This window comes from Scyliorhinus torazame, chromosome 12 (assembly GCF_047496885.1).
Source record: "Scyliorhinus torazame isolate Kashiwa2021f chromosome 12, sScyTor2.1, whole genome shotgun sequence".
Classification (NCBI taxonomy): domain Eukaryota; kingdom Metazoa; phylum Chordata; class Chondrichthyes; order Carcharhiniformes; family Scyliorhinidae; genus Scyliorhinus; species Scyliorhinus torazame.
This window is the reverse complement of record NC_092718.1, coordinates 104386762-104401965: the sequence shown is the minus strand read 5'-3', so window position 1 is coordinate 104401965 and position 15204 is coordinate 104386762. Positions and strand designations below refer to the sequence as shown.

Genomic DNA, 15204 nt, shown 5'->3' with positions numbered 1-15204 from the left:
AATCGAACCTGGGACCCTGGAGCTGTGAAGCAATTGTGCTATCCACAATGCTACCGTGCTGCCCCTTAGGAAGGCTCCCTGGAAACTTGAGGGCAGTTTGTCGGCCTGTTCCAAAACATGTTCGAGGCCAGCAACAGAGGAGTAAGCTATTAAGATTTTTTTTTTAAAACGCCAAGATAGTTGAGGAACCAAAAGACTGTGCAACCCGGGATGCGGGGGGGGGGGGGGGGGGGGGGGGGCACAACAACGAGGGACAACGGGGAAGGGGGAGGAACTATAGACCAATCCAGAGGGCAGCAAAATGTACTTAGGGTCAGTTAAACAAAGGACAAAATAACCCTCTCTTTTTAGCACGGGCAAGAAGAATGTGATGTATATATGCAACTGTTTAGAAATATGAGAAATGCCAGTAAAAAGATTGAAATAAAAAAGATATGCGAATCACCTTTTATTTTTTGCAGGAAACTGGGGAGTGCATCGCCAGCATTTTTACGCCGGCGTGGGGGCATAGCCCCATTTTGGGAGAATCCAACCCTCATTCTTTCTGAATTTAATTATTGTTGGAGATTTAAGGAACCAAAGCAGTAAATCCACCCTTTTTTTGTTTACCATCGAAAGAGGCCATTCAGCCCACTGTGCTTACGCTGGCCAAAAAAGGAGAAAAAAAACTAGCCGCTCATTTTAATACCACTTTCCAGCCTCTGGGTCCATAGCCTTGCAGATCCAGGTACCTTGTCAAATAAGGTGAGCATTTCAGCCTCAAGCACCAACTTAGGCAGTGAATTTGAGACACCAACCACCATCTGGTTGAAAACATTTTTCCTCATGTCCCCTCTAATCCTTCTACCAACCACCTTAAATGTACACCCTGCCTGGTAATTGACACCTCCGCTAGGGCTTGATTAACTGTCTTTCTTCTTCATCCGACCTACCTTCCCCTTTCTTCATCTCACTTCCTGCTCATGCTTTCACATCATGGTTCACCTTTGAGTTTGCACTTCCTGCTCTGCTGATTGATGAGCCCTCAGAATGATTGGTTAGGGAGATGCACTTTTGCTTTCCTTGTTCATGTGGATCCCGTGTTCCCTGTCGCATGTGCCATGTTGCAATGGCTTTCAAAGCACCAAAAATGTGTGCGCAAAATTAATTGAATTCACTTTGATAGGAGTAAACAGATATGCAGAGTATTCTGTAAATGGTAAGACATTCAAAAGTGTAGTTACAAAGGGAAATGGGTGCCCGTGTCGATAAGTCACTGAAGGCTAATGTGCGGGTACACTAAGCAGTTAGGAAGGCGAATGGAATGTTAGCCTGATCACCAGAGGATTTGAGTACAGGAGTAGTGAGGTATTGCTTCAATTGTATAGGAGCCTGGTTAGACTGCACCTGGTGTACTGTGTGCAGTATTGGTCCCCTTACCTCAGAAAGGATATCATTGCCATAGAGGGGGTGTTAACGCAAGTTCACCAGACTTGCTCGGGGGATGGCAGGACTGTGTTATGAAGAGAGATTGAGCAAACTGGGTCTGTATTCTCTCGAGTTTGAAGAATGAGAGGTGATCTCATTGAAACCTACAAAATACTTAAAGGGATAGTCAAGGTAGATGCAGGTAAGGTGCCTCCTTTAGCTGGGGAGAGTAGAACCAGAGAGAATACTTCAAAATGGGGAGGATGTCACTTATGACTGAGGAGGAGAAATTTCTTTAAACAGAGTTGTGAATCTTTGGAATACTCTACCCAGAGGTCTGTGGAAACTCAGATATCGAGTGTGTTTAAAGGAGAGATTGATAGATTTCTTATTAACAATGATGTAAAGGGTTATGGGGATAGTGGGTGTAAAAGACATTGAAACCAACCATGATCGTATTGAATAGTAGTGCAGGTGTGTTGGGCTGAATGTCCTTCTCCGGTTCCTATGTTCCTCTTGTTCTAATTCAATTCCATCTTCTGTCAAACAGAACAACATGGGGGGGGGGGAGGGGTGCGAAGGGGAGGAAGCCACCCCAAGTAAATGGCTGAAATCTCCCCGAAAGTGTCAGAACGAAGGAATCCAGAGTCACTTGTAAACCACTGGGGTTTTTATTGCTTCAGACCATCTAATTCAATAAAGACTTTTATCAAACTTTCTTTTACGAGATAAAGAAAAACAACAGTACGTATATTTAAACACCTCTCCACACGTGACAAGCCCAATGCACAGATGAAGGACAGTGATTTGCCAAGTTACAGTTATGAGCACCAGTTACACAGAGACAGGAGGATTATATACAGAGATATTCAGATCATTGCATTATCAATTCTGCGGAAAATCTTCATAATCCCCAAAAGTAAATACATTGACACGTGTTTCTCAAGTGCGTTAATTTTCTTTTCCCCTCACATTTTCAAAGTGAGTTTGTTTCAATAAGTACGTGACTGACTCTCGATTATTTTACAGGAACCTGTATTAGGGTTTTAGTTTCGGGATTGGTGGGGTCAGTGAAATGAGTTATTTCTAGCTTGGTGTTGTCAGGAATCTCTGGGGAGCCCATTCAGTCTTTTAATAATCATCATAATCTTTATTAGTGTCACAAGTAGGCTTACATTAACACTGCAATGAAGTTACTGTGAAAATCCCAGGAGACGTCCCATTTCTCACTCTCTCTCTTGCTCTCTTGTTCACTCGCTTGCTCTCTCTCTCTCTCCCTCTCTTAACTGTCTCAACTGGATTACTGCCAGTTTTAACGTTACTGTTTGACCAACGGGTGAGGCTGAATCCCACTTTCCTGTGACTGGAAATAAAGGAATTAGGGACTTTGAAAACACCAGGAACATGCCACGCTCCTGTTTGGCTCGTGTTTGTCGAAACATGTTGCGTCTGAAATATTAATGATGAGGAGCCATTTGCAAAATCTGAGGGATTTGAATTGTGCTTTAGAAACAAGTGGAATTCTGTAACAAAATTAGCGATGAGAAATCTCCTGGTTTCATTTCTGTAATTGGGGTATTTAAACTTCACGGGGAGCTTCCTTTCTCTTTGGGGTTCTCTCGCGTTTGTGTTTCCAATGATTTCTGCTTTGACTGCAAGTGGAGTACTGACTCCCCTCGGAGCCTGGGGAACACAGCATCAAGGCATGGAGCAACCTGCAGTCAACTGCTGCCTGACTCTGTCCTTAGACAGAGAGATAGACAGGTAAGAGAGACATAGAGATAGAGGTAGAAGGAGAGAGACAGTGAGATACAGAAAGGGAGTGAAAGATAGAGTGTGATAGTAGTACACAGAGAGAGTGACATAGAGAGAGACAGGAACATGGATGGACAGAGGTAGAGAGCGAGAGGCAGAGAGCGAGAGGCAGGGAACGAGAGACAGAGAAGAGGAGCAGAGAGCCAGGAAAGAGAGATTAAGAGATCCAAAGAGAGAGATGCAGACAGAGGAGACAAAAATGTAGACAGAAAGAGAAAATGAGAAAAAGACCAAAGAGAAAGAAAGAGCAACTACGCACCAGAGACAGCAAAGGAGCGAGGGAAGGAAGGGGTGGGATTGCAGAGAGGAACAGAGAGACTGAGAGAGAGAGGGATAGGCAGCACATAGAGGACGTGAGGAGTATATATCAATCCAGAGAGAAACACTAGACTCAGAGTTGTGGAAAACTGCTTGCTCGATTACTCTGCATCACATGGACAGATCCCAAGTTGGAGACCGGCCTCAAGTTACAAACAAGTTAGAAACCCATAGCCACCAGCCCTCAACGTGAATGTTTATGGATAGTAGAACTGACCAGGGCAGGGCAAGGAGCGGGAATCTTGGTTTGGGGGAATTGGAGCGAACACAACAACACTGCAAAGATGTGATCAGCAAGATGGGACCGTGTCAGCTTCACAGACCAATCACTTTGAAGAGATGGGGCGAGAGTGAACTGCGAGAGGGAAGAAATGCGGGAGTTTGAAATGGTTTTCAGTCCATGTTAAACTGGAAACTGTTGCCACACACCGTGGATGACATTCCTGCGGAAGAGTGCTCCACCCAGTCGAACAGCAGGCTTATATTCACATAGCTGCACTCAGAGTAAATGCTATTATTGTACATAAACATTTAACTTGGTGTGGAGGTCTCCAGCTGCGTTTACATCCAAGCCTTCGGGCACGTACACATTTTGTATTTGGAGCTGCCAGAATTCGGAATGGAGGCAATCTCCCGACTCCACATCAGCTTCGATATCCCATGCCAAACTCTTTGGCCTTGCCGCCAGCCCTCGGGACGCTGGCTGCTCGATCCTTCACCAGCTCTGTCGGTGATGGGCTGGCTTTCTGGGTGGACTTCAGCCAGGCGCTCCGCCCGGGCTTCTCGGGGCCGGCCTCGCCCTCCGAGCTGGTGTCGCTCAAGTCGGTCACTTCCAGCTCGGAGTCCGTCTCCGCCTTGACCCAGGTCCCCCCGGCGCCGGCTGCCCGGGACTGGGCTCTGTCGCCAAGTCGTTCCTTCCCCGGCGAGAGGGCGGGGGTCTGGGGCGACGCCGGGGGCACCAGGTCCGCCCGCAGGGCCTGGATGACGGGGTAAGAGGGTAGGCCCTTCTGGCTGAGGCACAGCCTGGAGTAGGGGCTGAGGTGCTGGGGGCCCCTGTCGCCCGCCTCGGCGGGGGGCAGCAGGGAGATCTGGGTGGGGAGGTGGGTGAGCCCTCCCGCCAACGTGCTGGGGTAGTAGTGAGGGGGGTACAGGGCAGACATCTTGGAGGCAGGCAGATTGAAGGTGGGAGAAGAGTAGGAAGGGAGGGTCCAGGGGTAGTCTGAGAAGTGGCCATTCCTTCCGTAGGCGCCCATCACTGCTGGAGGCTTGGAATAATAAGGGGCCCCTGCAAAAGGAATCAGGCAGACAGTGAGGGGGAAATGCAAGACACACATTAGTTACAGTGTCTATCCCCCTGTTCCCACTCAGGCCCCAGGCACCTGACCCCTGTATTCCCTTATTCTCACCCTGATCCCTATTCCCACCCTTACCCCTGCATCCCTATTCCCACCCTTACCCCTGTATCCCCCATTCCCACCCTGACTCCTGTATCCCCTTATTCGAACACTGACCCCTGCATCCCCGTCCCCACTCTCACCTTGAGCCCCTATCCCTGCAAACAGATTCCCATCCTGACCCCTGAATCCACCAATCCCACCTTCATCCCTGACGTCAGCTTCCCTCATTCCCACCTTGCCCCGATCCTTCTATTCCCCCATTCCCAACCTGACCCCTGCTCCCCCACTTCTCCCTGTGGTGATACACCACTGTACTTCCCTAGCATTGTACATAGTGAAATAATAGTTGTGTGTAACGTGGCCCTGTAATCCTGTGTATGGTACTGTGTATTGTACTGTAGCTCTGTAGAGGTTTGGTCACCTGTATGTAACCTGACCTGGCCACGGAGAGCTCCGCCTTAGCCACTCCCCCAGGAGTTGAGTATAAGACCCAACTTCTGAGACCAGACCCATTTTGTCGGGTCGTCTGTGTCGGTTAAGCTTCCTATGTAGTGTATAAAAGCCTGAGTTAAAGTCTCACATGTCTTTGTGGTTCTTGACGCTTAGTGCATCACTCCCCTACTCCTGTATCCCACTTTTCCATCCTGCTCCGATCGCTGTGTCCCCCTGTTCTCTCCCACACCCCAGCATTCCCCGACACCAGACCACATATCCCCTTTTCTCACCCTGACCCCTGTATCCCCCTAAACCCACCCTGACCACTGTATCCTCCTAAACCTACCATGACCCCTGTATCCTCCTAAACACACCCTGAGCCCTGTATCCTCCTAAACACACCCTGACCCCTGTATCCTCCTAAACCCACCCTGACCGCTGTATCCTCATAAACCTACCCTGACCCCTGTATTCTTCCTAACCCCACCCTGACGCCAGTATCCTCCCAAACCAACCCTGACTCCTGTTTCCTCCTAAACCCACCCTAACCTCTGTATCCTCCTAAACCCACTCTGACCGCTGTATCCTCCTTTCCCTACCCTGACCTCTGTATCCTCCTATACCCACCCTGACCCCTGTATCCTACTAAACTCACCCTGACCTCTGTCTCCTCCTAAACCCACCCTGACCCCTGTATCCTACTAAACCCACCCTGACCCCTGTATCCTCCTGAACCCACCCTGACCACTGTATCCTCCTAAACCCACCCTCACCCCTGTATCCTCCTTATGCCACCCTGACCCCTGTATCCTCGTAAACCCACCCTGACCCCTGTATCCTCCTGAACCCACCCTGACCCCTGTATCCTCCTAAACCCACCGTGACCCCAGTATTCTCCGAAACCCACCCTGACCCCTGTATCCTCCTTATGCCACCCTGACCCCTGTATCCTCCTAAACCCACCCTGACCCCTGTATCCTTCTATACCCACCCTTACCCTTGTTTTCTCCTAAACCCACCCTGACCCCTGTATCATCCTAAACCCACCCTGATCACTGTATCCTCCTATACCCACCCTGACCCCTGTGTACTCCTAAACCCACCCTGACCCCTGTATCCTCCTATTCCCACCCTGACCCCTGTATACTCCTAAACCCACACTGACCCCTGTATCCTCCTATCCCCACCCTGACCCCTGTATCCTTGTAAACCCACCCTGACCCCTGTACTCTCGTAAACCCACCCTGACCCATATATCCTCCTAAACCCACCCTGACCCCTGTATCCTCCTGAACCCACCTTGACCCCTGTATCGTCCTAATCCCACCCTGACCTCTGTATCCTCCTAAACCCACTCTGACCGCTGTATCCTCCTTTCCCTACCCTGACCTCTGTATCCTCCTATACCCACCCTGACCCCTGTATCCTCCTAAACCCACCCTCACCCCTGTATCCTCCTTATGCCACCCTGACCCCTATATCCTCCTGGACCCACCCTGACCCCTGTATTCTCCTAAACCCACCCTGACCCCTGTATACTTCTAATACCACCCTGATCTCTGTATCCTCCTAAACCCACACTGACCCCTGTATCCTCCTAAACCCACCCTGACCCCTGTATCCTCATAAACCTACCCTGACCCCTGTATTCTTCCTAACCCCACCCTGACAACAGTATCCTCCCAAACCAACCCTGACTCCTGTATCCTCCTATACCCACCCTGACCCCTGTATCCTACTAAACCCACCCTGACCCCTGTATCCTCCTGAACCCACCCTGACCCCTGTATCCTCCTAAACCCACCCTCACCCCTGTATCCTCCTTATGCCACCCTGAACCCTGTATCCTCGTAAACCCACCCTGACCCCTGTATCCTCCTGAACCCACCCTGACCCCTGTATCTTCCTAAACCCACCGTGACCCCAGTATTCTCCTAAACCCACCCTGACCCCTGTATCCTCCTTATGCCACCCTGACCCCTGTATCCTCCTTATGCCACCCTGACCCTGTATCCTCCTAAACCCATCCTGACCCCTATATCCTTCTATACCCACCCTTACCCCTGTATTCTCCTAAACCCACCCTGACCCCTGTATCATCCTAAACCCACCCTGATCACTGTATCCTCCTATACCCACCCTGACCCCTGTATCATCCGAAACCCACCCTGATCACTGTATCCTCCTATACCCACCCTGACCCCTGTATACTCCTAAACCCACCCTGACCCCTGTATCCTCCTATGCCCACCCTGACCCCTGTATCCTTCTATACCCACACTTACCCCTGTATTCTCCTAAAACCCACCCTGACCCCTGTATCATCCGAAACCCACCCTAATCACTGTATCCTCCTGTACTCACCCTGACCCCTGTATACTCCTAAACCCACGCTGACCCCTGTATCCTCTCCTATTCCCACCCTGACCCCTGTATACTCCTAAACCCACCCTGACCCCTGTATCCTCCTATACCCACCCTGACCCCTGGATCCTCGTAAACCCACCCTGACCCCTGTATCCTCGTATACCAACCCTGAACCCTGTATCGTCCTAAACCCACCCTGACCCCTGTATCCTCCTGAACACACCTTGACCCCTGTATCGTCCTAATCCCACCCTGACCTCTGTATCCTCCGAAACCCACTCTGACCGCTGTATCCTCCTTTCCCTACCCTGACCTCTGTATCCTCGTATACCAACCCTGAACCCTGTATCGTCCTAAACCCACCCTGACCCCTGTATCCTCCTGAACACACCTTGACCCCTGTATCGTCCTAATCCCACCCTGACCTCTGTATCCTCCCAAACCAACCCTGACTCCTGTATCCTCCAAAACCCACCCTGACCTCTGTAACCTCCTAAACCCACTCTGACCTCTGTATCCTCCTTTCCCTACCCTGACCTCTGTATCCTCCTATACCCACCCTGACCCCTGTATCCTACTAAACCCACCCTGACCCCTGTATCCTCCTGAACCCACCCTGACCCCTGTATCCTCCTAAACCCACCCTCACCCCTGTATCCTCCTTATGCCACCCTGAACCCTGTATCCTCGTAAACCCACCCTGACCCCTGTATCCTCCTGAACCCACCCTGACCCCTGTATCTTCCTAAACCCACCGTGACCCCAGTATTCTCCTAAACCCACCCTGACCCCGGTATCCTCCTTATGCCACCCTGACCCCTGTATCCTCCTTATGCCACCCTGACCCTGTATCCTCCTAAACCCATCCTGACCCCTATATCCTTCTATACCCACCCTTACCCCTGTATTCTCCTAAACCCACCCTGACCCCTGTATCATCCTAAACCCACCCTGATCACTGTATCCTCCTATACCCACCCTGACCCCTGTATCATCCGAAACCCACCCTGATCACTGTATCCTCCTATACCCACCCTGACCCCTGTATACTCCTAAACCCACCCTGATCCCTGTATCCTCCTATGCCCACCCTGACCCCTGTATCCTTCTATACCCACACTTACCCCTGTATTCTCCTAAACCCACCCTGACCCCTGTATCATCCGAAACCCACCCTGATCACTGTATCCTCCTGTACTCACCCTGACCCCTGTATACTCCTAAACCCACGCTGACCCCTGTATCCTCTCCTATTCCCACCCTGACCCCTGTATACTCCTAAACCCACCCTGACCCCTGTATCCTCCTATACCCACCCTGACCCCTGGATCCTCGTAAACCCACCCTGACCCCTGTATCCTCGTATACCAACCCTGAACCCTGTATCGTCCTAAACCCACCCTGACCCCTGTATCCTCCTGAACACGCCTTGACCCCTGTATCGTCCTAATCCCACCCTGACCTCTGTATCCTCCGAAACCCACTCTGACCGCTGTATCCTCCTTTCCCTACCCTGACCTCTGTATCCTCCTATACCCACCCTGACCCCTGTATCCTCCTAAACCCACCCTCACCCCTGTATCCTCCTTATGCCACCCTGACCCCTATATCCTCCTGGACCCACCCTGACCCCTGTATTCTCCAAAACCCACCCTGACCCCTGTATCCTTCTAATCCCACCCTGACCCCTGTATCCTCCTAAACCTACCCTGACCCCTGTATCCTCCAAAACACACCCTGAGCCCTGTATTCTCCTAAACCCACACTGACCCCTGTATCCTCCTAAACCCACCCTCACCCCTGTATCCTCCTTATGCCACCCTGACCTCTGTATCCTCGTAAACCCACCCTGACCCCTGTATCCTCCTGAACCCACCCTGACCCCAGTATCCTCCTAAACCCACCCTGACCCCTGTATCCTCCTCATGCCACCCTGACCCCTGTATCCTCCTAAACCCATCCTGACCCCTGTATCCTTCTATACCCACCCTGACCCCTGTATTCTCCTAAACCCACTCTGACCCCTGTATCATCCTAAACCCACCCTGATCACTGTATCCTCCTATACCCACCCTGACCCCAGTATCATCCTAAACCCACCCTGATCACTGTATCCTCCTATACCCACCCTGACCCCTGTATACTCCTAAACCCACCCTGACCCCTGTATCCTCCTATGCCCACCCTGACCCCTGTATCATCCTAAACCCACCCTGATCACTGTATCCTCCTATACCCACCCTGACCCCAGTATCATCCTAAACCCACCCTGACCCCTGTATCCTCCTATACTCTCCCTGACCCCTGTATACTCCTAAACCCACCCTGACCCCTGTATCCTCGTAAACCCACCCTGACCCCTGTATCCTCCTAAACCCACCCTGACCCCTGTATCCTCCTGGACCCACCTTGACGCCTGTATCGTCCTAATCCCACCCTGACCTCTGTATTCTCCTCAACCCACTCTGACCGCTTTATCCTCCTTTCCCTACCCTGACCTCTGTATCCTCCTATACCCACCCTGACCCCTGTATCCTCCTAAACCCACCCTCACCCCTGTATCCTCCTTATGCCACCCTGACCCCTATATCCTCCTGGACCCACCCTGACCCCTGTATTCTCCTAAACCCACCCCGACACCTGTATCCTTCTAATCCCACCCTGATCTCAGTATCCTCCTAAACCCACCCTGACCCCTGTATCCTCCTAAACCGACCCTGACCCCTGTATCCTCCTAAACCTCCCCTGACCCCTGTATCCTCCTAAACACACCCTGAGCCCTGTATTCTCCTAAACCCACACTGACCCCTGTATCCTCATAAACCTACCCTGACACCTGTATTCTTCCTAACCCCACCCTGACAACAGTATCCTCCCAAACCAATCCTGACTCCTGTATCCTCCTGAACCCACCCTGACCCCTGTATCCTCCTAAACCCACCGTGACCACAGTATTCTCCGAAACCCACCCTGACCCCTGTATCCTCCTTATGCCACCCTGACCCCTGTATCCTCCTAAACCCACCCTGACCCCTGTATCCTCCTATACCCACCCTGACCCCTGTGTACTCCTAAACCCACCCTGACCCCTGTATCCTCCTATTCCCACCCTGACCCCTGTATACTCCTAAACCCACACTGACCCCTGTATCCTCCTATCCCCACCCTGACCCCTGTATCCTTGTAAACCCACCCTGACCCCTGTATCCTCGTAAACCCACCCTGACCCATATATCCTCCTAAACCCACCCTGACCCCTGTATCCTCCTGAACCCACCTTGACCCCTGTATCGTCCTAATCCCACCCTGACCTCTGTATCCTCCTAAACCCACTCTGACCGCTGTATCCTCCTTTCCCTACCCTGACCTCTGTATCCTCCTATACCCACCCTGACCCCTGTATCCTCCTAAACCCACCCTCACCCCTGTATCCTCCTTATGCCACCCTGACCCCTATATCCTCCTGGACCCACCCTGACCCCTGTATTGTCCTAAACCCACCCTGACCCCTGTATACTTCTAATACCACCCTGATCTCTGTATCCTCCTAAACCCACCCTGACCGCTGTATCCTCCTAAACCCACCCTGACCCCTGTATCCTCATACACCTACCGTGACCCCTGTATTCTTCCTAACCCCACCCTGACAACAGTATCCTCCCAAACCAACCCTGACTCCTGTATCCTCCAAAACCCACCCTGACCTCTGTAACCTCCTAAACCCACTCTGACCGCTGTATCCTCCTTTCCCTACCCTGACCTCTGTATCCTCCTATACCCACCCTGACCCCTGTATCCTACTAAACCCACCCTGACCCCTGTATCCTCCTGAACCCACCCTGACCCCTGTATCCTCCTAAACCCACCCTCACCCCTGTATCCTCCTTATGCCACCCTGAACCCTGTATCCTCGTAAACCCACCCTGACCCCTGTATCCTCCTGAACCCACCCTGACCCCTGTATCTTCCTAAACCCACCGTGACCCCAGTATTCTCCTAAACACACCCTGAGCCCTGTATTCTCCTAAACCCACACTGACCCCTGTATCCTCATAAACCTACCCTGACCCCTGTATTCTTCCTAACCCCACCCTGACAACAGTATCCTCCCAAACCAATCCTGACCCCTGTATCCTCCTAAACCCACCGTGACCCCAGTATTCTCCTAAACCCACCCTGAACCCTGTATCCTCCTTATGCCACCCTGACCCCTGTATCCTCCTAAACCCACCCTAACCTCTGTATCCTCCTAAACCCACTCTGACCGCTGTATCCTCCTTTCCCTACCCTGACCTCTGTATCCTCCTATACCCACCCTGACCCCTGTATCCTACTAAACTCACCCTGACCTCTGTATCCTCCTAAACCCACCCTGACACCTGTATCCTACTGAACCCACCCTGACCCCTGTATCCTCCTGAACCCACCCTGACCACTGTATCCTCATAAACCCACCCTGACCCCTGTATCCTCGTAAACCCACCCTGACCCCTGTATCCTCCTATACCCACCCTGACCCCTGAATCCTCCTGAACCCACCCTGACCCCTGTATCCTCCTAAAAAAACCGTGACCCCAGTATTCTCCTGAACCCACCCTGACCCCTGTATCCTCCTTATGCCACCCTGACCCCTGTATCCTCCTAAACCCACCCTGACCCCTGTATCCTTCTATACCCACCCTTATCCCTGTTTTCTCCTAAACCCACCCTGACCCCTGTGTTCTCCTAAACCCACCCTGACCCCTGTATCCTCCTATTCCCACCCTGACCCCTGTATACTCCTAAACCCACACTGACCCCTGTAGCCTCCTATACCCACCCTGACCCCTGTATCCTCGTAAACCCACCCTGACCCCTGTATCCTCGTAAACCCACCCTGACCCCTGTATCCTCCTAAACCCACCCTGACCCCTGTATCCTCCTGAACCCACCTTGACCCCTGTATCGTCCTAAACCCACCCTGACCTCTGTATCCTCCTAAACCCACTCTGACCGCTGTATCCTCCTTTCCCTACCCTGACCTCTGTATCCTCCTATATCCACCCTGACCCCTGTATCCTCCTAAACCCACCCTCACCCCTGTATCCTCCTTATGCCACCCTGCCCCCTATATCCTCCTGGACCCACCCTGACCCCTGTATCCTCCTCAAGCCACCCTGACCCCTGTATCCTCATAAACCTACCCTGACCCCTGTATTCTTCCTAACCCCACCCTGACAACAGTATCCTCCCAAACCAACCCGGACTCCTGTATCCTCCAAAACCCACCGTGACCTCTGTATCCTCCTAAACCCACTCTGACCGCTGTATCCTCCTTTCCCTACCCTGACCTCTGTACCCTCCTATACCCACCCTGACCCCTGTATCCTATTAAACCCACCCTGACCCCTGTATCCTCCTGAACCCACCCTGACCCCTGTATCCTCCTAAACCCACCCTCACCCCTGTATCCTCCTTATGCCACCCTGAACCCTGTATCCTCGTAAACCCACCCTGACCCCTGTATCCTCCTGAACCCACCCTGACCCCTGTATCCTCCTAAACCCACCGTGACCCCAGTATTCTCCTAAACCCACCCTGCCCCCTGTATCCTCCTTATGCCACCCTGACCCCTGTATCCTCCTTATGCCACCCTGACCCCTGTAACCTCCTAAACCCACCCTGACCCCTGTATCCTTCTATACCCACCCTTACCCCTGTATTCTCCTAAACCCACCCTGACCCCTGTATCATCCTAAACCCACCCTGATCACTGTATCCTCCTATACCCACCCTGACCCCTGTATCATCCTAAACCCACCCTGATCACAGTATCCTCCTATACCCACCCTGACCCCTGTATACTCCTAAACCCACCCTGACCCCTGTATTCTTCTATACCCACACTTACGCCTGTATTCTCCTAAACCCACCCTGACCCCTGTATCATCCTAAACCCACCCTGATCACTGTATCCTCCTATACCCACCCTGACCCCAGTATCCTCCTAAACCCACCCTGACCCCTGTATCCTCCTAAACCGACCCTGACCCCTGTATCCTCCTAAACCTCCCCTGACCCCTGTATCCTCCTAAACACACCCTGAGCCCTGTATTCTCCTAAACCCACACTGACCCCTGTATCCTCATAAACCTACCCTGACACCTGTATTCTTCCTAACCCCACCCTGACAACAGTATCCTCCCAAACCAATCCTGACTCCTGTATCCTCCTGAACCCACCCTGACCCCTGTATCCTCCTAAACCCACCGTGACCACAGTATTCTCCGAAACCCACCCTGACCCCTGTATCCTCCTTATGCCACCCTGACCCCTGTATCCTCCTAAACCCACCCTGACCCCTGTATCCTCCTATACCCACCCTGACCCCTGTGTACTCCTAAACCCACCCTGACCCCTGTATCCTCCTATTCCCACCCTGACCCCTGTATACTCCTAAACCCACACTGACCCCTGTATCCTCCTATCCCCACCCTGACCCCTGTATCCTTGTAAACCCACCCTGACCCCTGTATCCTCGTAAACCCACCCTGACCCATATATCCTCCTAAACCCACCCTGACCCCTGTATCCTCCTGAACCCACCTTGACCCCTGTATCGTCCTAATCCCACCCTGACCTCTGTATCCTCCTAAACCCACCCTGACCCCTGTATCCTCGTATACCAACCCTGAACCCTGTATCGTCCTAAACCCACCCTGACCCCTGTATCCTCCTGAACACGCCTTGACCCCTGTATCGTCCTAATCCCACCCTGACCTCTGTATCCTCCGAAACCCACTCTGACCGCTGTATCCTCCTTTCCCTACCCTGACCTCTGTATCCTCCTATACCCACCCTGACCCCTGTATCCTCCTAAACCCACCCTCACCCCTGTATCCTCCTTATGCCACCCTGACCCCTATATCCTCCTGGACCCACCCTGACCCCTGTATTCTCCAAAACCCACCCTGACCCCTGTATCCTTCTAATCCCACCCTGACCCCTGTATCCTCCTAAACCTACCCTGACCCCTGTATCCTCCAAAACACACCCTGAGCCCTGTATTCTCCTAAACCCACACTGACCCCTGTATCCTCCTAAACCCACCCTCACCCCTGTATCCTCCTTATGCCACCCTGACCTCTGTATCCTCGTAAACCCACCCTGACCCCTGTATCCTCCTGAACCCACCCTGACCCCAGTATCCTCCTAAACCCACCCTGACCCCTGTATCCTCCTCATGCCACCCTGACCCCTGTATCCTCCTAAACCCATCCTGACCCCTGTATCCTTCTATACCCACCCTGACCCCTGTATTCTCCTAAACCCACTCTGACCCCTGTATCATCCTAAACCCACCCTGATCACTGTATCCTCCTATACCCACCCTGACCCCAGTATCATCCTAAACCCACCCTGATCACTGTATCCTCCTATACCCACCCTGACCCCTGTATACTCCTAAACCCACCCTGACCCCTGT

General features: G+C 52.3%; 1 protein-coding gene across 1 annotated transcript in view; it reads right to left on the bottom strand.

Annotated features, from left to right (window-relative positions):
- Positions 1 to 2059: 2059 nt before the first annotated feature.
- erfl1 (Ets2 repressor factor like 1) overlaps positions 2060 to 15204 on the bottom strand; it is a 117458-nt gene continuing 104313 nt past the window's right edge. The window contains exon 5 of the mRNA XM_072469071.1: positions 2060 to 4825. Within this exon, the coding sequence (XP_072325172.1) occupies positions 4185 to 4825 (641 nt within the window). The 3' untranslated portion in view covers positions 2060 to 4184. The remainder of the gene's footprint in view (positions 4826 to 15204) is intronic.